This window comes from Lynx canadensis, chromosome A3, assembly GCF_007474595.2.
Source record: "Lynx canadensis isolate LIC74 chromosome A3, mLynCan4.pri.v2, whole genome shotgun sequence".
Lineage (NCBI taxonomy): Eukaryota > Metazoa > Chordata > Mammalia > Carnivora > Felidae > Lynx > Lynx canadensis.
The window spans coordinates 85,296,112-85,320,732 of NC_044305.1; the positions used below are offsets into that span (position 1 = coordinate 85,296,112).

At 37.9% G+C, this 24,621-nt stretch overlaps 1 protein-coding gene and 1 non-coding gene across 3 annotated transcripts in view; one reads left to right on the forward strand and one right to left on the reverse strand.

Moving 5' to 3' along the window:
• APLF (aprataxin and PNKP like factor) overlaps positions 1 to 24,621 on the forward strand; it is a 96,400-nt gene that overhangs the window by 37,955 nt on the left and 33,824 nt on the right. For both annotated transcript variants that reach the window (XM_030310735.1, XM_030310734.2), the window contains exons 4-8: positions 2,906 to 3,053; positions 3,373 to 3,505; positions 11,022 to 11,167; positions 22,794 to 23,149; positions 23,803 to 23,928. In XM_030310735.1, the coding sequence (XP_030166595.1) occupies positions 2,906 to 3,053; positions 3,373 to 3,505; positions 11,022 to 11,167; positions 22,794 to 23,149; positions 23,803 to 23,928 (909 nt within the window). The remainder of the gene's footprint in view (positions 1 to 2,905; positions 3,054 to 3,372; positions 3,506 to 11,021; positions 11,168 to 22,793; positions 23,150 to 23,802; positions 23,929 to 24,621) is intronic.
• On the reverse strand, positions 1,130 to 1,253 carry LOC115511363. Its single transcript, XR_003968024.1, has one exon. It is a non-coding gene; the product is annotated as a small nucleolar RNA SNORA28 (small nucleolar RNA).

A 24,621-nucleotide genomic window follows, 5' to 3' on the forward strand; every position in this document is an offset into this window, starting at 1 on the left:
GATAATAACAAGTGTGGGCAAGGATGTAGAGAAATTGAAATGCTTATGCACTGCTTGTGGGTTTGTAAAATGGATACAGCCTCTTTGGAACATATTCTGACAGTTCCTCAAAATTTTAAATATATAATTACATGTGGTCCAGCAATTCCACTCTGTCCATACATGGGACAGAAAACATCTGTCTACACAAAAACTTGTATAGTTCCACTTATATGAAATGTGCAGAAAATGTAGATTCATAGACACAGAAGGTAGTCTAGTGGTTGCCAGGGGCTGGAGGGAAAGGGAATGGGAGGTGACTACTCATACACACAGGATTTCTTTATGAGGTGATGAATATGTTCCAAAATTAGATACTAATGATGGCTGCATTACAGATTAACTTTGTAAATATCCTAAAAACCAGTAAATGTTATGTATGCTTTAACAGGATGAATTTTATTGTTAAGTGAATTATGTCTCAATAAAGCTATTTAAATTTTTTTTTTCAACGTTTATTTATTTTTGGGACAGAGAGAGACAGAGCATGAACGGGGGAGGGGCAGAGAGAGAGGGAGACACAGAATCGGAAACAGGCTCCAGGCTCTGAGCTATCAGCCCAGAGCCTGACGCGGGGCTCGAACTCACGGACCGCGAGATCGTGACCCGGCTGAAGTCGGACGCTTAACCGACTGCGCCACCCAGGCGCCCCTCAATAAAGCTATTTAAAAAGATAACTCAGTTACCTTTATTATACTGTATTTAGATAAGTTTCCAAGTTTTAATTTTTGCATGTAGCAAACTCTGGTAACCCTGCATTATAAATCCTGTGATAGTTGATTGCTTGTAGAAGTCTTTGAAGATAAAATAAAAATACAGTTATTTCACAGTGGCAGTGTTTGATATTTAAATAAAAGTGTAATAAAATAATTTGTACTTTGACCTATTTGGAACTAAATGTTAATTACAATTTTGTTCTGGGATTGGATTTTTTTGTTGTCACATTTATTCTTGGTAAATATTAAGCAAAAATTATCTGTGATCCATAGGGTGTGTTTATGTTAGTCTTGAATTTATGCCACAATAGAAAATAAATGAAATGGAATGGATATTGTTGCTTAATTTCTTTCTTTCTTTTTTTTTCCCCCTCACTGTTTAAGTCTGTATAACAGTTGGTCTCATGGAGGAGAACATTGGAATAGGTTAGACTTTCTTGCTATAGCCAGCTCCAATTGCATCAGACAACTTCAATCATCTGACACAGAGTGTCACAACTATAAATTGTGAAAAGCTATTGCGCTAGTGAATTTTTCTTAATATTTTTCAGATTAAATATGAAGAAAATTTGGGGAAAAATAGTTGTTTGGAAGCACACCTGTGTCCTCTGAGTAAAATGGATCTGGATATTAGAAAGGGAGTGAGGTATCATAGATGGGATAATCATTCATTTTCAGTCTTTATCTCCAGCATCTGGCAAAGTACCTGACACACCATAGGTGTTTTAAAAATATTGAATGAAAAAGGCACAGCATAGGGAATACAGTCAATGATATTATAATAGCATTGTATGGTGACAGACAGATGGTAGCTACACTTGGGATGAGCATAGCAATTTGGAAAAGTTGAATCACTATGTTGTACATCTGAAACTAATGTAACATTGTGTGTCAACTATAGTCAAAAGAATTTAAACAATATTTATTGAATGAACAAACACTGTCACGTTGCACCGTGATTTAGTGTAAGTTTTTCTCTTTTGGCTGATTTCTGCCATTGAAATTCAAGTCTGCCTTTGAAAGAGATTATTCCCGTATAAGAAATACTCGAACAAAACAAGCCATTAACTGTTATCTTCTCAGCTAGACACATTTCTGAAATCTTCTATCTTCTGTTTTTATACACAGTGAAATCCATCCCTTTTAAATGTATAATTCAGTGTACTCTGATAAATGTATGTGGTTATGGAAGTTCTACCACAGTGAGTGAGATAGAGAACATTTCCATTTCCCCAGAAAGCGCCCTCATGCCACTCTGTAGTCATTCCCCTCACCCCATGCTGGGCCTGGGCATCCAGATCTGACTTCTGTCCCTGTAGCTTTACCTCTTCAGAATGTCATATGAATGGAGTTATATGATATGTAGCCTTTTGTGTCAGCTTCTTTGACTTCGCAACATGCCTTTGAGATTCATCCATGTTGTTGTATATCAGTTTTCCTTTTTATTTCTGAGTAGTATTTCCATCTATACTTTCAAATTTTCAAAAAAGTACGTTTGTTGGATTGTCTCTAAGCATATTTAATGAATAATGACCCATCAGCTTTGGATGATCTTCGTGCACTTTGCAGCAAGCGCGAGGTAGTTGGTTCTGCTAAGTATGTTCCACATATGACTGTAGATGCTCCTGTGTCAGAACATTTAGCTTCCAGTTGGACTACAGGTTTGGGGAGATTTTACAAGTGGCTGTCCTGTCCAGAACTCCAGTAGTAGCCATGTGTGAACATGACATTAGGATTTTATTTATTTTTTTCTCCAAAGCCAAACTAGCTTAGCTGATATTTTTGCAGTTTGCATTTTCTCTTTGGATGCTGGGTGCTGATCTTAACTTTTATGGGCTATCTGACAAATACTAAGTAAATAGCTCTTAAGCTTTAAGAGAGATGGCCACTACCCATCTTCATAAATAGCTGTGCTACTAGGCCCATGATTCAGAAAGATAAATGCATTTTATGCTGATACAGTGGGCAGAAGATGAAGAACATATTTTCATCTATATATTTTATTCTAGTATACTATGGTCTGCTTTTTTGTCTTGCTAAGGCCAAGAAAAGGAACACAATTCATTAGTCAGATGTCCTTGGGAGAATCACATTTATAATGACGCGGTATAATAGAAGTGTTTTAAATGATTTTTATTTTATTTTTATAGAAATAGTCAGATGCTTGATGAAGATAATATTCTAAATGAAACACCAAAATCATCCTCGGTTAATTCGCCTGATGAGACAACTGGTAACCCACAGCTGGAAAGAAGCACAGAAATAGCTAAGACCCAAACTGCCACTGCAAATAGTGAGGTGAGAAATTTAAGACCCCATTTGTAACATATTCCTTACTTCAAGAAGAGAAAAGACACCTGAAATTAGCCATATCATGACAATATTACTGGCATTGCCATTTTTAGGTTAAGCTAAATAGAATAGCTCAGAATAGAGTTTAGTCTAACACATCAACTAATAGAGATAATGAATTTCTTTCTTTGTGAAATTTGACTAATTCAGTCCACGGTTGCAGATAGGTTTTTTTAATGGTAGTTTTCTGCAAAGTAAATAATCTTACAGTTTCACTAAGGCTGAATGATTATTTTTAGTAACTAATATATAGATGCCTTTTTAGTGTTTCCTAGGTGAAGGTAGAGACATCAGTAAGCAACAGTCTAACCCTGCCCAGAGGAGAAGAATCCTGCCAGCATGGATGTTAACAGACAGTCGAAGTGACCAAGACCTTTCAGCACCAGCCAGCAGTGGGGGTAGGTTTTGTTTAGAAAACAGTAAGCAGAATTTGGAACTTTTTCTGAACTCATGGAGATAGACTAGTGGTTATGTTAGTGTATAACTTAGCCTAACGTTTTTAGACGTGTACGTGAAGTCTAATTTAAAACATAAATTATTATTTTATGCCATTTATCATATCTATCATATACCATCCTGCTAATTACCATTTGATTTAACAAGTGCTATTTATCTTATGTGCTAGACTTATGTTAATATAGATTTTCAAACATACCTGTTGTTGTTGTGTCAACCATGACAGGACATAAAAGGCCAGTACAGTAAGAGCTTTCTAAATTAATTTAATTAAATAAAAAACTGCCAAGCACACAATATTATGAGCAGGAAAATTCAAAGAAGGGGGCACCTCTGCCCTGGCACAGTTCACTGTCATGGCAGATACCACAATGATTTATGTCACCTGCTGGGCATTTCCATTGAATCAAGATGATTAAAACTAGATCTGGTAGGATTAGAGTGACTTCATGGGAAAAGTAGGTTATATATTATGTATTGTGGGAGATGTGATCTGGAGAATTTTCATATCTAAACCTAAGATTTCCTGGTAAGAGTTTTATAGTGGTTTTCAATCTCCAAGACCCATCATTACATATGTAATATGTTTTTATCAGTAACATTTCTCATTAAGCATGGTAATTCCTCAGTTGGCAGGAAGGAAATGGGGAGTGGGGAATGGTACTGGAGAGGGGGCAGGTACTTTCTCTCAGTAGAACAATTTCTCTAATATAGAAAGAATAACTTTACTTGACCAAAATTTGGACCGATGTGAACTGCCTCCCTGCAAGCAAGTCCTTTTCTTTCAGAGTTGTTTTGCATGGTACCTGCTTTTGTGCTGCCACTATTATATTGCCTTTAATAGTCCAAAATATATTTGGCTGCAAATTAAAAATAGCTATTAACTTTCACTAGCTAGATGTACCATGTAAAATCTGAAGCACCTTTCTGAGTACTTCACCTTAAACATGCAAAGGAAAACAATTTGACATTGATTTGGATAGGAATATTATATAATACACAGTGTTCTTAAAATGCTAAAGCTTCAAAATAAGATAGAAAAGTGTTTGGATTCTGACATGGATTCTTTCTTGTAAACAGACTTTGGGGGTAGTTGTAAGAACAAAGTTAGGTTACTTGTTTCCTTCAGAGACACGAAGATTTAGAAGTACCTGTAGGACAGTTTAGTACTTGAATCCAGCTAATTAAAAATCAAAATAATTTGACTTTCTCTGCTGTGTAGTTTATAATTATCATTATTGTTGTTGTTTTATTTGTTTAAGTAATAAATCATCCAGGTCAATGTATCAATGCTAGAGATTTAAAAAAATCAATTTCTAGGATGCATTTTGGACTCATTTAGATGTCGGTTACTTTCTTAAGTCTTTTGCAGGTTTAGTACTATACTTTGTTCATTCATATCTCTTTAGATGGTCTGATTAATGTGATGTTTTAGAGCCTTTTGTGTCATTAGGTACAGAACAGATGATGTAAACTGATGTTAAATGACTTCTCCAAGATCACGTAATGAATCCCAGAGCCGTAATTGAGACCTAGCTCTGGCTGAGAGCTTTAAAGCCCATGCTCTGAGCAGTGTCACTATACTGCCCCACAAATTTACCCTCCCTATGTTCTGGTGTTTTTATTCTTTTCTTTTTTAATATGCTCTTGCATCCTCTCCTAGATCTTTTCTCAGTTTAACTCTTGGTTTAATCCTTAAATGTACCTGAATGTTTGCTGTGTTCAGGCTGTCCTTTTGTTTTTTTGGCCAGAATAGTTCTAGATTATTTTCTGGGTCCCCAGATATTAGCCCTTGGAAATTATCATGAGTTTCTCAGGCCTGGGCTAAAATTTTCTCTGTGTCCCTTGGTGATTGGCAAGTGAATAGATTTGGGCATGGCTGTCAGAGCCTGCCCTCTCCTGACTGCCAGTCATCTCTGTTCCCTCAGCCTTCTAGGCTCTAGGAGTAGTCACAATTCCTGGGCTAGGGTATTCTTGCTAGATTGAAAAAGGAGCTTTTATAGTTTCACTGGTGTCTTCTACTCTGCAGTACCCTTCTTCTCCCGTCTTCTAACCCTCCAACATGGAGTCACGAAAGGTGGCACATGCTGAAAAAGATTGAAGTAGTCCCCAAATCATCTGGTTTGCATTTAATTTTGTACTCTGAATATTTTCCACATGACTGCTCAATGCAGACTGTAAATGCTGAACTGACATTCTATTAATTCGACTATAGTTTAAAATTTACTTAAAGTGCTAGTTATTCTGTTTACTTTATTTCCAACAGCCCTGCTAAATTATCTAATTAACTCTAGTAGTTTTGTAAGTCTCTCAGATTATCTAGCTGTGTAGTCATATTTGCAAAATTATGACAGTTCTGGCTCTTCTGCTCTACTGCCTTTAAAACATTTTTAGTTAATGAACTAGACCCTATAAATTTTGAATAAAGTGGATAAAATTGGCATCTCTTATTCCTGATTTTAATAGGAATTCTATTAGTGTATCAGCTTTAAAATGATTGGAATTCAGTTCTGATACTCTGTCATTTTTAGGATGTTTTATTTCTTTATTTTTCTTTCAGGAATAACTGTTGAATTCTTTGACAAATTTTTTGGTATAGAAATAGTCCTGTCAAGGCGTGGGTGGGGACAGAGAAAGGGGAGGGCATAGGTGAGCAGTGGGGTCAGGGCAGGGCTATAAACAAAAAAGAAAAAACAAAAAGAAATAGTCCTGCATTTTCTTGTGTCAGTGTAGTTAGTGATGTTGGTAGATTTCCTAATGTGCCATGCTTGGTTTCCTAGAATAAGTTTAATTTATCATGATGGCTTATTATTTTTAAGTTGTGTTAGGTTAGAGTTGCTTAGTTTAGGAAATTTGTATCTATATTCCTAAGTGTGATTAGTATTTTTCTCTTGTGTGCCATCTATGTCAGATTTTAGCGTTGAGCTATGTCAGTGTTGTACAAAATGAATTAGGAGATTTTTCCATGTATGCTCAAGGACAGTTTGAATAACAGAAATACCTCTTCCTTTAGAGAACCTTTTTACATCACAATCTGGGTCTGGTTTCTATTTTAAGTAGTTGATAATTCCAGAGTAGGAATAGATAAGTTAGACCAGTAAAAAATGAACAGAACACTGAGAAACAGACCAAAATAACATACAGTTAATATATTCAAAATTATTAGATCAAATTGCTTGGGAAATGATGCATTGTTATTATAAATGATGTTGGAAAAATTAGCTTTCTATTTGGAAGACAGCAATATTAGAGCACTACCTCATACCATGTTCTTAAATAAATTTTTATTGAGTTAATAATCTTAATGTAAAAATTAACTATTAAGGCATTTGAAGACTATATGGGGACAATATTTTTATTACTTCTGGGGAGCTTTCTTAAGACGGTAGGGAGCCCAGAACCATCAGGGAAAAATTGACAGGTACATTTAGATTAAAAATGAAAAAAAAAATTCGTGTGCATAAGACACTTATAAACAAAGTTAAAGGGAAATAGCAAAGTGGCAAACCTACTGGCAGATATTATCTGTCACCCTTATAAAAGGTAGAAGGTTTTAAATAATTATTTAGTAACAAAAAAGAAGGCAAAACTCAGAAATTTGGGGCATACTACAGAAGAGTCGTTAGGCAACAAATATATGACTACTTTGGCAGCATCTCTTACATATTTAAGTATACAACACTCTTGGATCCAGAAATTCCAATTCTGTGTCTTTATTCCACAAAAATGATAGCATTTATTATTTTAGTCATGTGTGTGTTTGCGCATATGTATTTGTATATTTGGTTAACCTTAGGAAGTTGGGAAGGATACACTTCAAATTGTCAACGTAACTGTTACGGTAGTTCTTTTGGAGGATAAAGTTGGATGGTTGTAATTTTCCCATCCAAGTACTAACCAGGCCCGACCCTGCTTAGCTTCCAAGATCAGGGATGGTTGTAATTTTAATGACACCTGCATATAGCTCTTAGTATAACAGCTCATACAAGTAAATGAAACTAGTAATATTAAAAATAATTTGTTTTAAGTTATTTTCTTTTAGATTGTGATCATTTAACTGTACCCATTTGGGACGTAGAATAGTATTTGCTATGCCAGATATTATGATTATTATGAGCTAATTAAGCTGTTTATTTTATATACTCTTTGTAAAGAGCATTTTTACAGCAGTATCAAAATGGCTTCTTCCTATGCAAAAAGAAATTAGCTCTGGTCCTTAGAAGAATATTTGTAGTAGAAAATTTGGAATTTTGAAGAATATTTTAAATATATATTTTTTAAGCTTAGGATTTTATGTACATGTGTGACACTTGGAATGTGGTAAACTGCCATTTGGGCAGATGCTGTGTCTTGCTTAATTTACATTTTTGGTTCTTAGCGTAGTAAGCAGTACCATTAGTTGATTATTTCTCTTGATTTGACTAATTCTTATCTCTTGTAGCATTTAGACATTTGCTGCATGAAGCTGTGTAGTCTTATTTAGTCTTATTCCTCACAGTTTCTAAAATGATATGAAATCTTCCTAATTTAGATTCAAAGCAAATATTTAAGTAATTTAGGCAGTTCAGTTATTGAAAAGTTTATTCATAAATTTCTTATATAAATACATTATATTGGTTCAATTGATTTTCCTGTTAAATAATATGGACAGTATTTCTTTCCTTACTTAATGAAGGAGTGTTATTTCAGACCACTTGAATATCCTTTAGTTCAGATCTGAGCAAACTACAACCCACGAGCCAAATCTGGCATGCTGCCTGTTTTTGTCAATAAAGTTTTATTGGAATACAGCCATGCTCATCCATGTGTGTTTTGTCTGTGGCTGATTTGCATTCTAAAGGCAGAGGCTGGTAGTTGTGACAGACACTATATGGCCAATGGAACTTACAATATTTATGTCTGGCTTTATGTAGAAAAATTTGCTAAACCGTGCTTTAGAACATTAGAATAGTCACTGTGGATTGCGTTACAAAACCTCTCTTCAGGCTCTCAAGGGAACCTTTGGGTCAATTCTGTCTTTTTTTTTTCTTTTAATTCTCAGAAAATAATTTATTAAAATGTATCAATCACATGTGAGTACAATTTTGTAGTAGCATAGACACACATTCATAGATTTGTTACAAAGAAAACTGAACAGGTGTTGAAGTGAAGACACTTTAGTTGTGGAAATGGAGAGCAAAATACTTTATTTTTTAAATCCCAGAGACTGAAATGCTTAAAGATATGTGTGCATTAAAAACAAAACAAACAAACAAAAAAAAACGTGTTATCACCTTGAAGAGTGTGCCTAAACCTGCCTATTTCTAGAAACAGTGATTTGAAGCTGAGAATAACTGCATGAATGGAACATTGACTAATACACTTAGAGGGGGACTGCTGAAGAAAGGTGACATTTTTGCTTCACATGTCTTCCAGTGGGAACAGTGGATTCCTAGCTTCCTAACTAATGTCATCATGAACATAAAATTGTTATGCCACACTGACTGAAAAATCATTACCTCATAGTCTATGTTCACTACATTTGCAGTTATGTTCCCATATCATTATTCTTTTTTTATTTATTTATTTTTTAAATTTACATCCAACTTAGTTAGCTTATAGTGCAACAATGATTTCAGGAATAGATTCCTTAATGCCCCTTACCCATTTAGCCCATCCCCCCTCCCACAACCCCCCAGTAACCCTCTGTGTGTTCTCCATATTTAAGAGTCTCTTATGTTTTGTCCCCCTCCCTGTTTTTATATTATTTTTGCTTCCCTTTCCTTATGTTCATCTGTTTTGTCTCTTAAAGTCCTCATATGAGTGAAGTCATATGATACTGGTCTTTCTCTGACTAATTTCCCTTAGCATAATACCCTCTAGTTCCATCTACGTAGTTGCAAATGGCAAGATTTCATTCTTTTTGATTGCCAAGTAATACTCCGTTGTATATATATACCACATCTTTATCCATTCATCCGTCAATGGGCATTTGGGGTCTTTCCATACTTTGGCTATTGTTGATAGTGCTGCTGTAAACATTGGGGTGCATGTGCCCCTTCAAAACAGCATCCCTGTATCCCTTGGATAAATACCTAGTAGTGCAATTTCTGGGTTGTATGGTAGTTCTATTTTTAATTTTTTGAGGAACCTCCATACTGTTTTCCAGAGTGGCTGCACCAGCTTGCATTGCTACCAGCAGTGCAAAAGGGATCCTCTTTCTCCTCATCCTCACCAACATCTGTTGTTGCTTGAGTTGTTAATGTTAGCCATTCTGACAGGTGTAAGATGATATCTCATTATGGTTTTGATTTGTATTTTCCTGATCGTGAGTGATGTTGAGCATGTTTTCATGTGTCGGTTGGCCATCTGGATGTCTTCTTTGGAGAAGTGTCTATTCATGTCTTTTGCCCATTTCTTCACTGGATTGTTTTTTGGGCGCTGAGTTTGATAAGTTCTTTATAGATTTTAGATACTAACCCTTTATCTGATATGTCGTTTGCAAATACCTTCTCCCATTTTGTCGGTTGCCTTTTAGTTTGGTGATTGTTGCCAATTCTGTTTATGTTCACAATTCATTTAGTCAAACATTTACCAAGCACCAGTTTTATGCTAGGCACATTTCTAGGTGCTGGAGACAAAAGGAGGGAACAGTGAACAAAGCACATAAAGTTCCTGCCCTCATGAAGTTGCCATTTGAGTGTAGGGGAGACAGATAATTAAGCATGAAGATTGTCCTCTTAAAAAGAGCAGATTTTTTATTTTTTCTGATTAGAGGGCTCATGGATTTATTAACAAAATATGATACCGACTTAGGTTTGCCAAATATGTTGCACCTTGGCTAAGTATTATATGGGATACAGTGTCCATTGTTATTGAGACTTATTTTCTATATTGGTGAAGTTTGTAGAGGTCACTCTCCCTTTTGGGTAATTTTGGGTTCTTAATCTGTTATTAAGTTTAATTTCTCACTGTGGATGTTAGGGGCTCAATAATTATATGTAAAATTCATTGGCTGACTATATGTTAAATTTTCTGTTAGGAAATTCAATGCTAAAATAAAAAATAAATATTTAACACATCTCAAGTACTGTGATACATAGTTTATATATCAAACCTCATTTACTCGTAGTAACTCTATGAGTTATTATTATAATTCCCTTTTTTGGGGTGATAAAACCAGCGTTCAGAGAGGCAAGGTGAAGCAGTTCAAGGATAGCACCTGTTCATATTAGCATCTTGGTCTGACTGTCTCCAGGGCTGGAGCTCCTGGCCAAAGTGCTGCTTAATACTTTTTTGAGGTTTGCAAATAAGTGTTTTCAAGTTGGCATTAATATAAATGGACTTTTACTTTTAATTACCCCTTTGTCCTCTTTCTTTCTTTCTTTCTTTCTTTTCTTTCTTTCTTTCTTCTTTCTTTCTGATTGACATTTGAAGATAAAAGATAATTTTTTCTTTTTCCTTCTGTATATGTTTAAGGTAATATAATCCAGGGAAGTGGAAAAGAAGGAATCTGCAGAAAGCGATTAAATTCATCAGGAAGTTCAAAAAGTACATCAGCAGAGCAAGACACAGGGAAAAAGTGCAAAAATGCTGATCAGGAAGAGTCTATCATTTCATCCAAGGTGATTTTTTAAAAAATTTATTATTTGGGGGCGCCTTGCTGTCTCATTTGGTAGAATGTGTGACTCTTTTTTAAAAAATTTTTAAAACATTTGTTTATTTTTTTTTTTTTTTAATTTTTTTCAACGTTTATTTATTTTTGGGACAGAGAGAGACAGAGCACGAATGGGGGAGGGGCAGAGAGAGAGGGAGACACAGAACCGGAAACAGGCTCCAGGCTCTGAGCCATCAGCCCAGAGCCCGACGCGGGGCTCGAACTCACGGACCGTGAGATCGTGACCTGGCTGAAGTCGGACGCTTAACCGACTGCGCCACCCAGGCGCCCCAACATTTGTTTATTTTTTGAGAGACAGAGACAGATGGTGAACGGGGGAGGGGCAGAGAGATAGGGAGTCATAGTCCAAAGCAGGCTCCAGGCTCTGAGCTGTCAGCACAGATCGTGACGTAGGGCTTGAAGTCATGAACCGAGATCATGACCTGAGCCGAAGTCGGATGCTTAACTGACTGAGCCACCCAGGTGCCCCTAGAGTGTGTAACTCTTGATCATGGCGTTGTAGGTTTGAGCCCCAATATGGGTGTAGAAATTACTTAAAAATAAAATCTTTAAAAGAATTTATTATTTGATCATTTGTTTTCTTTATCAAGTGTTCTAGGTAAGAATTAATTATATGTTGTATGCAGCAAGGAAAAACCCAAACTGCTATTTATTATTGAGTTTATGAAGATAAAAACTAGCCCAGATTTTTTTTGGCTTACAAAAACTAAATTCGTACTTGCTTTGTAGAAAACATATCTATTTAATTTAGAAATTTTCAGACTGGAAAGAAAGTGGAGACCACTAGACTCTGGTTGTAATTGGCACCTCCATTCTGAAAACCCGGTTTCTTCTATTTCGTTGGTCATCCTCAGACTGCATATGTAGCCACTTTCTTCTTGATACCTGTGATGAACAACTGATAGGCTAGTTCTTAATAGTCTGTTGCAGGATTATTTCTGGGATAATTTACAATATTTAGAAACCTTCTCTTTCCTCTTTCAGTTTTTGCTAACTCATTATAATGGTTTGGCTGACTTAAGCATTCTTTAACACTGGGTACTTAATGAAAATGGGACCTATTATTGGATGCATTTAAAATGAGAGAATTAGAGAAAGAGAGAAAGCATGAGTGAGCGAGCAAGGCAGAAAGTTCAGGTATTTTTCCTCTTCAGAAAAGGGTGGCTTTAGGTAACAGTTCTCGTGATCTGTAGTTCTGTGGCTAAGCCCTGTGGGTGTCCATCTTTTTAGTCTTAGCAGGAGCCAAAGGAGTAGGATTGGTTTTAGAATAGTGTATGCTGGGATGATTGAAATGCAATCAGGTCTTCCAGAGGGTCAGGCCTTTTATAGTACTCACCTCACTCCTGCCTCCTCTCCCATTAGAAAAGATCTGGCTTCTCACTGGATCCTTTCTTCCAGCTAGGGAAGTGAGGTCTAATCCCCATGGGCTCAACTCCTTTGCTTACTTATGGAGTGAGGTTTAATAAATGAAAACAAAATGTTTTCTAACTCACATGTATTGACCATAAAAAGCTATTAAGATAAAACTTGTTTACTTTGAGCCCTAATATGCTCTATTCTCTGAACATATTAATGTGACTGCCTTTTGTTTCCAAGAAGAAAAATTACTTTTTTCAGAAGAAAATTTGTAGTATGCATATTTTGCTATGTTTATCCCAACCCATTACCCAAGCTTGGTAATTATAAGTAAAACTTAAGACCACTTTCTTAATTGATAGATTGCAGAGAGTAGCGAGCAGTAAACAGATCCGAGATATTTGAGGTATTTGTGAGATTTTGAAGACACACAAATTAGACTGTCTGCGAGTTTTGTGACTCTAATAATGTCTGGTCATGAAGATAATTGCTCTGAAATTGTCCATATTTCTCATTAGTTCTTACATCTTCCTGCAGCTCCTTACGGGTTATATAATTGTCCATTTTGGGAGTGAACATGAGGGTGCTTGAATCTAACTTTAAAGAAATAATCTACCTAATTCACATAATCTAATTAGGGCTCTGTTATAAACAGAAGGAAGCCTACCTGAAACAACTTAAGCAGGTGGTATCATAAGGCGTGTTAACTGTTGCTGGGGAGCCAGGTCCCAGGAATGCCAGAGCGTTACTTCTCCTTCCTTAGGGTTTCTGAGGGAGATTCATCTCCCCTAGTACAGGAGAAATAAGCCTCAATTTTCCATAACCTTTTCATAACACTTTACGCAGGGCTCTCTGGTAAAGTGTGGCCAGAAAAAGTGACTTAGACTAAAAAGCCAAGCAGAGCCTTTCCAAACTCCATGCTCTGTCCCTGTCCAGTTTTCAGTTTTAACACTGGTTGGCAGCTGATCCTGAGGGGTTTCTATAGTGTGGAGCAGGGGAGGGAAAAAGTTAAAAGTGAGAGAAAACAAGAGGCTGGGCCCACCTAGTTAGTCTAATGGCAGGAGATTACCAGTTACAAGAGACTAAGAACGGTTTGGCCAGGACTATAGAGTAGACGTAGGTCAATTTACTTAGAAAGAATCACATTTTCTTGGGGAGAATTGGTAAGAAAGGAAGTGGAAAGAAGGGGCAGAAATCACCTTCACCCTCTTGGGCCCTATTCCTGAGATTCTGATTCAGTTGATCTGCAGGGCCTGTGCAACAGTATTATTGTAAATAAACTCCCACAATTTTAATGGCACTGAAAGGTGAGAGCTACTGATGTACCATCATTCAACACCTTAGAGGAAACTGTGGACCAAGGTCATATTGCTAGAGATCTCGGGACTCAAATGTAAGTCTTTCCATTTGGGGTATGATGGATATCTCTACCACACAAATTAGACTGTCTACAGGCTTTGTGACTCAATGTCTGGTCATGAAGATAATTGCTCTGAAATTGTCCATATTTCTCATTAATTCTCTTACATCTTTCTGCAGCTCCTTACGGGTTATGTAATTGTCCAATTTGGGAGTGAACATGAGGGTGCTTGAATCTACTAACGTTAAAGAAATAATCTACATGATTTACATAATCTAATTAGGGCTGTGTTACAAAAAACAGAAGGAAGCCTAACTGAAACAACTTAAGCAAATAGTATTATAAAGCGAGTTAATTGTCTGTTCCTGGTAAGCAAGCTACCCTAATATTTAGTGACTTAGCAGTGTTTTATTATTTCTGATAATTCTGTGGGTTGGCTGGGCTCAACTAGGCAATTCTTTTGTGACACCTTTTTGGTGTTGAGCTGGGCTGCTTTCAGCTGGGAACTTAGCAGCGGCTGGAACATCCAAAATGGCTCTACTTGCATGAATAGTGCTTCCACAATGGTTGACTGAATGACTGGCTGCTGGCTGGGCCTCCCTTTCTCCACTTAATGATTAAGTAATCTAGGCTGAGCATCTTTACCTGACGGCTGGTTTCCAAGGGAGTGAAAGTAGAAGCATCCTTCTCTTAAGGCCTACATTTGGAACTGGTGCAGTGTCATTTCTGCTGCGTTATTTTGGTCAGAGCAAGTTACCACCAGCCTAGATTCAAGGGGAGGGGATAAGGACTCCTCTGCTTAATGGATAAAAGGATGGAAGGAATTGTTGGCAGTCATCTTTGATGACTGTCACACAAAGATGAGGAATAACTCAGTTTCCAGAATGGAAAGAAAAATACCAAGAACTATGGATCATAAAGACCAGCTGGGACAAGGGGCTTGATCACAATCATGTTGGTCTGTGGTTTTCCCATCTTTACCTCTTGAATCGTTTTTCACTGTTGTCAGCAGGCTTGTTTCACCTGGAGTACGACATGGTCACTGGTAGCTCCAGGCTCGTGTCGTCTAGTTGTTCAGCTGAAGAGGAAAAATGAGAGTTTCTCTGTGGTTTCTTCTGTGTTAAGTTCTAGGGACTTGGATCATGAAATCTCCACTTAGGCCCTTCATAGTGGTTGGGGAGATGAAGTAGTTTAATTACCCCTTTCTGAGTCATATATGCACTCATTATCAGACAGATGGAGGAAAGGGGGTTGAGAAAGAAATAAATACTAGGCATTGTATTTTTTTTGCGGGGGGGATACTATAGTTAGATCTGGATAAATTCAGAGAGGAGGAAAACTGGTAGTTTTTAAGTTGGTCGAGATCAGCCTAACAAATGAGATTTGGAACACTTGGGAACACTTGGGTTATACCATAAGGTGAAAGAGCAGATGTGAGGAAGAAAGGGCTTTCAGAATTTCAGTGTATCTAGAGGGGATTCTCTTGTTTTGACTTAGCCTCTATTGAGCAGTCAGGTGTCAAGGTGGTCAATTAGGACAAAGAGCCAAACTGAAAGTGACTCAAGCCTTTCTTCACTTAGTGCGACGATGCAAGCAAAGGGGGAAATGAGTTGTCAGCTTCCCAGTGTTCCATTTTGTCCCAAGGAATGGCACTTGGCAAGGGTCAGGTAGAAGAAGGTATGGAGAATCTTCTAACTGCTGAGGAGCCCTGAACCAGAGGCTTCTGCCTCTTTCTAGACCAGCAGGAAGAAGAGGAAGAGCTAGGAGTGGAAAGGTACAGAGTCAAAGTAGAGAAAAGTGCCTGTGCCTCAGCCAAGGCCCCCCATAGGGAGATCTCAGTGGAGATCCCAGAGAAGGGCCTTAGCCAATCACCCCCTTCCCCCACACACCTCTCCGGGCCTTAGCCAATCACCCCCTTCCCCCCCACACCTCTCCAAAGAGACCTCTGGATGGAGGCACCTGGGCAACGAATGTCCCATAAGTATGGCTGGTCCAGCACGGCTTGAGTCCTTGCTTACAGCTCCTTCCAGGAAACTGTAGCATACTGGCTGTGTACCATGTCTGATGTGGGGAGGGCAGCTTCCCCCATGAGGCCTGCCAGTCAAAGCCTTGTGATTGTCTAAACTTGCACTTGAAAGATCACATATAGAGTTTTGGCTTAGAGCCAGACTCCTCAGTCTGCACCTTGCTCTACTGACTGCTGTTTCACATGAGTTCCAGAAAGACCAAGAGGTCTGAGTGTACTCCACCTAACTGCTGTCTATTCCTTTTAATCTGAGTTAGGGCTCCCACATTGAATCCCATCTCCTTTTCTGTTTGATAGGCTTGACTAGACATCGTAGAATGTGGCATATTAAGCTAACAATTTACGATAATGTAATCTTACCTCCATTTCCACCCCCCCAACCATATTTGTCTGACCCAAATCTAACTTTCACATTTAAATCTTTGAGTACTTCTAGTAATATGCCCTTATTTGAGCCTTGGGACTGATAGTAATAGGTGATACAGCAGGTGGAATGATATTGACCTCTCGGTCTAGCTACAGGGGTCACAAGTTCCTAAGTCACAGTGGGAGTCTTCGCCAGTTAACCCTGAGCATCCCAGAAGTCCATTCAGGCGGTAAGATATTAAAGAGATATAAAGAGAACAAAAATACCCAATTTAGAGCATCCTGAAGATAAAGGCTATTCTGCCCTATCAGGATGCTTTAGTGATTTATTTGGCAAAACCAACAATTTGGCAAGTGTTTATCTCAGGAAGTGTGAATCTGAACAATTGATCATAGAGTGTAATGTAGGCCTATTGGTAGTTTGGATGTATCATTTTTCCTGCCAACTTGAAGACTGCAGTCAGGGTTACTCAGAAAGAATTTTTTAAAAAGTCATCCAGAATATCGAAAGGTCCAAGTATTCAATAAAGTCTTTAAGGCATTACCAAAAATAGGTTGTTTATTCTTGAAAGCTGGTTGGGGGGGTGGGGTGGTATTTTGAAACTATCTTCATTTGTCTTGAGCACATTAGATACCTTGGCTTGGCTGCTTATATTATAGTTTGTTTGGGGGAAGGTGTATGTTTGGGGGGAGGAGAAAGATGCTTATTTAATCTCTTTGAAGGAGATTTTGTATTAGGTGTTGAAAGATGGCTGGCATGCTAGCAAGTGGGCATGACAGCAAGAAGTGTCAGTGAACGGCACAGTGTGAGCAGAGGCATGGAAGGAGGGAAGCGTGTGCATCCCGTTAGTGTACACTTACACTGGAGTGTCACCTGCATGCTTGCATGGACGTGTGTGTGGATGTGGGTGGGCGGGATAAGGGGAGGAAGCCACTGCAGTAGACTGGGGAACAAATCAGGATGGCGCTTGACACCAGACTGAATAGGAATCAGGACTGTATTGTATGGCCTCAGAGACTTTGAGAAGGAGAGTAAGATGGTCAGGAAGATGGCTATAGCAATGGTATGTAAGATGGAGGTGGGAACCTCCTAAGAATCTGCCATGGGAGGCCATAGGGAATGAAGGCCTGAGCTAGAATGGTGGCATTGGGACCAGAAAGGAGTGAGGGATAGGAGACACATTTTGGAGAGAGAACTAACAGAACCAGATGACTTAACAGCATATTGAGGAGAAGGTATTGAAAATGTTCTCAACACAACAGAGGAGTAGGTTTGACAGTTGGGGGAGGGAAGGGAGTAGCTGCTTGCAGTGAGGCAGTGGTAGCATATCTCTGAAAGCTGTCTAATAGACTGAAATGAAAGTCTGTTTCACGGAGGAGGTAAAAATCAGCACTAAGGAGAGAGTTCTGTTATATCTGTGTTATTTGGAAGCAGACTTGGAAACAGTGCATTTAGAGTATAGGAATATATGGAGGTGGAGGCTTTGGCAGTGAGAGCCATTTCTGGTTTCACTGCCTGTTCTGTATGTATATGCAGCTTCCCCTGTGCTAATAATTGCTGATGTGAGTATGCTGGCTGTTAGGTATTTCATTTCTCTGTATACAGATGCCTGCTGTGGAGTCTTACTCCTATTTCTTTACGAAAATAGCAGGGGAGATGAAGAATATAACTCTTATTGTGCAGCCATGTCTTAAGTAAGGCTATATTCCCCAGAGCTCCTTGATACTGGTTTAGTACATCAAAAAATCCTATATCCTTTGCTTCTGACTAGCCATAGAATGCCATTTATGGCATGGCTCTGATGAGCCCCACAGAAACATCTTTTTATTCATTCATTTATTCAGTAAGCACTCATTAAACAAATAGTGGTAATATAATGGCATTGATAATGCCATTGATAAAAACAACTTACACACACACATACACACAAGCATTTATTCAGCCCTAATTATGGGCTAGACCCACCATTAAGATATACTTATTTCATTTAATTTTTAGAAAATCCTGGAAAGTTGATTGATAATATCCCCAGTATACAGATCAAGAGACCTGAAACTCTGAGAGTTTATTTTACTCTATTTTTTTAAATGTTTTTATTTATTTTTGAGAGAGACTAAGTGTGAGCAGGGGAGGGGCAGAGAGAGACGGAGACACAGAATCCAAACCAGGCTCCAGGTTCTGAGCTGTCAGCGCAGAGCCCAACATGGGGCTCGAACTTGTGAACCGTGATATCATGACCTGAGCTGAAGTTGGACACTCAACTGACTGAGCCACTCACGTGCTCCAAGACTCTGAGCGTTTAAATCAACTTGTTCATATTCAAGAGTTAAGAAATGGCTAAACTGATAATCAAAATATGATCTTTTACTTCAAAGACCTTTCTGGTAATCATTACACGAGCAGTCTTTCTGTTATATGCAAGGAATGTAGGATAAAAAGTGAGTAAGATAGCTGGTAAGTAGTTCATAGTCTTGTGGGGGACATACTTCAAAATCATGAAATAACGTGACACCACATTGATTTTTCTGGGGGCCTTGTGGACTGCCTAAGCCAACTTCTAGGGAAGGGATCCTCGCATAAGTGATCTGAGTTGAATCTTAACAGAAGAGGAGTAGGCATGAACCAGGTGCAGAAGAGGTAGAGGTAGGACTCCATCCAAGTAGATGGGTAGCAGGTGCAGGAGCAAAGAGGGTACAAATAGTATGCTGGGAACTGTTGTTCTTAGAATTCTCAGGTAAAGCTGGGCAACAATGTGAGATGAGGTTGGAGCTGGCAGTGGGGACCAGTTGCAGAGGGAGGACCTTAAAATGTTTTTGGCCACGAAGATAATCCTGGCAGCTCTTTAGAGGAGAGATGGAAAGAGAACAAAATAAAAGACACGGGGATGAGGGAGGAGATCAGGACATCTCAGTCAAGAAATTAAGAGAATGTGACCGAGGTTAGTAGCATTAAGGATGACACAAAGCCGTTGGGTTAGAGAAATCTTTAAGAAACAAAACTGCAGGACTTGTTGCTTGGATCTGGGCAGAGTGAGGGAAAGGAGTGAAAGACAGACTTCCAAGTTTCTGGCTAGAATAGATGGAGAAGTCTTGTTGGCAGAATCTTGGGTACAGAATTCAGGGAAGGATTTCACTTTTGACATTTTGAGTTCAAAGTATGTGGGATATTGAGGAAGCAATGTCTAGCTAGTGGTTGAGTATAAGTTTGAAGTTCAAGAATGAATGCGGGACTGGAGATTGGGACTTTTTTTTTTTTTTTTTTTGAGACAGAGAATGAGCGGGGGGGGGGGGGGAGGGCGGAGAGAGAGAGAGAAAGAGAAAGAGAAAGAGAGAATCCCAAGCAGGCTCTGCACTGTCAGCACAGAGCCCAATGTAGCACTCAAACTCATGAAGTGTGAGATCATAACCTGAGGTGAAATAAAGAGTTAGATGCTTAACCGATTGAGCCACCCAGGTGCCTCTGGAGGCTGGGATTTTTGAATCCTTAGTATATGGGTGCTAATAAGACTAATGCAGGACTTTTAAGGCAACTTAATACAGACATTCTTTCTAAGGGTAGCAAATTACCTCAATGAACTTGAATTGGTAAGAAGTTCTTTATCCTGTCTCTTCTGGTACATTAAAACTTCAGATGGTTTAGGGGCAAGGGAGGGCATGCTGGATTAACAAGACTATTTTAATAGCCTTAATAGTACATTCCAGCCACCTCCCAGTCCAAGATCACCTTACACTAACTCCATGCTCCTTGATCCCTGAGGCCTCTAGTGTATATTTTTATAGCAAAGGGAACCTGGGTTCTCTATCGTGAATCTTCAGCCTCCCACATTTCATTCTTCATATTTTCATCAAATCTAAGAAATAAGCAGTGTGAGTTCTTATAACACATGGACCTCTCTGCCTTTCTTCTGCTTCTTCCGAGTACAGAGCACCTTCCATCTTTCCTATCCCCTCCCCTGCCAGTTCAGTGACTCTGGCTCCTGAGCTCTGTAACTGGCACAGGTTGAATTTGTGTCTCAGCAAACTTACAAATTACTGCATGTAATGGATTTTGGGGATCATTTATAAATAATTGAAATCATGAATGTTAAATTCTTGAATGCCAAAAGTCTACTGAGTATCAATATTTCATGAAGTTCCATAAAGAACATTATGAATTCCAGCTTTTGTGCCTCTTCAAATATATTTGAGAACACCTGATCCATAGTATTGATATCTGTGTCTTTGTCACTCCTTTTTCTTTTAGAATAAATTATCATGTTAAACTTATTCTTTGTGAAGATTTATTTTAAGAAACAGTAGGGACAGTTGAAATAATGTTAAACATTTTATATCTTATATTTCATTTTCTTTGGTTTGTTTTTTATTTTTTAAATGGCAAAAAATACATGCTATTGTCAGAAAATAGAATGTCAGAGCATGTGGAGTATAAAGTGAAAATCTTGATTTGCCTTATCCTTCAGTCCCATTGGCCTTACTAATATTTTGGTTTGTATCCTTCTAAACCTTTTATTTTGATTTGTACAAGTAAGTATACACATAGGTATATAGGTTTTTTTTTTAAAGCTAAATGGAATCATAATATATATATATGTATGTGTGTGTGTGTGTACATATATTTAATTTTTAATTTAAAAATCCTTAGATACATATATAGAGAGATCTATTCATTTTCCACCTCTGCACGGTGTTTCATGGTAAAAATGGATTCTAATTTATTTAACTACTTCCCCAGTTGTGTCCTTTTTTTTCCCTATCATGACTGACAGGATGTTGAGTGGGATTTTTTCCCCTCTATCATCTGAGAACTGCTGCTGAGGCCCAGAGCTGGGGACAAAAGTACTAAGTGTAGGTATCTCATGTTTGAAAGGAGCCCCCAGCAGTGGTAGCCAGGCCTTTCCTTGTGAAGCTTATTGAAAGATTTGAGAAGTGTTCACTACCCAAACCCCAGGCTTTATACAAACAGAACTGAGAGGCCAGAAAATTTTAAGATTTAGGGAGTGCTGTGTTTGTAGGGAGACGTTATGTTCTCTCTTTTGAAAACCCAAAGTGCAAGAGAATTCATTGTGGAATTTAGAGATGCCAACAGGAAATAAGAGACTGGCATTTTATTGAACATCTGCTAACCTGCCCTACTTCTACTTAAACGGGGAGAAAGAAAATTGGTGAGTTGACCCAGTGGGGAACTGCCAAGTGGGGAGGTGGGGCAGGATTGCCCCATTCCCACCCCAGAGTTCTAGTCCCTGGCATTTGTCAGTTGGTCCTGTACTGGAGGGAGAGGAGATTGGGTTGTAACTGAGCAGCTTGGGAGAAAAGAGTGTGTGTTATAGACAGGTGTGGCATGAATGCCACCAGCTGAGGGTCAGCTCCAAGAGGTACCCAAACAATTGCCTTTCCCATGGGTTATTTATTATTATACAAGAAACATAAGAACTAGGTTCCTTTTGCAACGTCTTTAGTCAGTTTGGATTGCATTTTAAAGTTACATACTATGTTTCTTAAAAAAGAAAAGACTATCAAAACATTTAAGTAATTAGTCCCAAAAAAGTCATGCTAATTAGTATCTTCTCAGGAAATTTGAGCCATTGGCTATTAAGTAATATTAAAACCAGCTTTCTCCAGATGGCAGGCCAGCATACATGAGTCCTTAGTTATAAATTGGTGTGAACCTTCGTATATACCTGTTATGTTGTCATCACATCCTAGAAGTGGTTACCAGCAAGACCGAAGTTTATCTGACAATATTTCCACTCCACAGGATGTATAAGTAATTAAAAAGTTGTTTTTAATAGGATATGACTAGGTTTAATGTTCCTGGTGGTAAGTACAGATTAAAAAGGTTCTGCAGTGCTAATGAGAATATTTACTTGGTTCAAAACACCCTTTGGTTAAACTGAAACTTTTGTTCAGACCACTTCAAGGGAGTCATATTTATTTTCTGAGTCTTTCATGACATACCTTCATACCAATTTTTCTGTGAGGGAGGAGCAGTTTTATTTTAGCTAAAGGAAAAAAGTCATGATTATATTTAGAGGGCAGAAATAAAGTGTTGCAATAACTTAGAAATTATAAAGACAGTTCAAGTTAAGAGCATGACACATTATTGAATGGGGAATTTAAAAGACTAGTAGTTTTGGGGGGAAAGATTATATTCAATTGGAAGCAAAGTTGTATTCTCTTATGTTTCATTTGTATTTTTCTGGTTATTTTTCAGTGAATGTTTGACATAGTTGTAAAGGTTTGATACAGCTGTATATTCCTTTTCTAATAACTGTAGATTGTTTTAAAGCTACCAAATTATAGACATGGAAAAGAGCATTTTAAATAATTTTAAAATGTGAATCTTGAAGTTTAAAAAATATAATATTGAATGAATCTTGCAATTTCATGCCTTTTATTAAGTTTACATATTTCTTTTAAAGTACGTTTCATTTATTTCTAGTATCTTCTTTCTGATTTACCTTGTAGGAAATGCCGCAGTCATCTTCTGCAATCATATTAAATAATGCAGAAGTAAATAAAAAGAAGGCTAATACACAGAGAAGTGAAATCCCAATAGAGGAACGTGGTAAGGTTCCTGAACATAAGATTATTATGAAAGGAACACGAGATAAAGAAGGCAAGATGATGGACTGTTCTGAGGGTTACTTGACTGCCCAGGGCAAGTCCTTCCACGAGGAGTCTCAAGGATCTCCTCCTGAGTCCAGTTCTGATCTCTCCAATCCTGAAACTTTGCATGCAAAGGCAACTGATTCAGTTCCACAAGGTTCTGAAGAAAACAAGATCAAGAGGACATCCTGTATGTATGGGGCAAACTGCTACAGGTAAAATGAAATTACAGGTAGCAAGAAATTCTGTTGTTTCCATAGCATGTAGCTATGTGGTACATGTGTGTTAAAAGCCTAATAAAATACATTGGCCTAAAGGTTAGGAGCTTTATCATGTTTCTACTGGTTTGCACTGTCTCAGTATTCATTCCTGCAAATCCTGCTAGAGACTTTCAAGATACTGTGAGGGAATTAAATGTTTCATATGTAGACATGCTGATTAATGCAAGGACATGAACTAGGCAGTCCAGACTTGAGAATTTAATCACCCAGACCTAAACACTTGCTTATGTAATGTCTTATTTAGATATTAGAAAGATGACTTCATAAACAGTTGTAGTATATAATGTAACTATCAAGAGAATTGTAAGTTGTGTTTAAGGCATTCTGCTGGTGCTTTTTTCTTTATATTTTTCTACTTGTGTTTGTGAATCACCATGATACTTTGTTTTGGGACCAGGAGAGCTCTGTACCGAGTAGATGTCATGAGTTTTGTTTTTAACAATGTAGCTCATTGATTCAATTTCTGGAATAATTAGATGTGTATTGCTTGGTTTCCTGCCATATCTTACAAATTATTTTTTGTAGTATATCTAGAACTCTAGTATACCCTATTAATTATTTTTTCTGTATATTTGCCACCCTCCTAGGAAGAATCCTGTCCATTTTCAACACTTCAGTCACCCTGGAGATAGTGATTATGGAGGCATACAAGTCATGTGTCAAGATGAGGCTGATGAGCGGCCTGAATGTCCCTATGGAGCATCTTGCTATAGGTATGTACACTTGAAATGTTAGCTGTATTCCTTTTCTCCTTAATCTCTGTTCTATGTTCAGAAGCAATTGCAGGCAACTTCTCACTTCAAGCCTTTTACTTTTTATTTTATTTATTTATTTATTTATTTTTATATATGAAATTTATTGACAAATTGGTTTCCATACAACACCCAGTGCTCATCCCAAAAGGTGCCCTCCTCAATACCCATCACCCACCCTCCCCTCCCTCCCACCCCCCATTAACCCTCAGTTTGTTCTTAGTTTTTAACAGTCTCTTATGCTTTAAGCCTTTTACTTTTTAAACGTCCATAGATAGCAGCTTTTCATTTTGTTCAAAAGTAGGATTATAATGTTTCTTTTAGATAAACATAAATTGTTGAAGTTATTAACCTTGTAAGTGCCTGAATTTGTTCCTCATTTCTAACTTTCCAAAATGCAAATCAGGTAATTGAAAAGCTGTCGATGCTACCCCATTGTACACTCTATCCAGACTCCTTAGTGTGACATAAATCAATTCAGGATGTTATCTCTGCCTTCCTCAACTCCTGCCACTCCACCGTTCTTGCCAACACAGGAAACTCGATCCTCATAGAAGAGTGCCTTCTCCTCTTTCCTTTCATAGCATCTTTTGCCTGTCTGTGTCATGCACAGTAGAATTTACCTTATGAGATTGCATTTGTTTCTTTACTGGA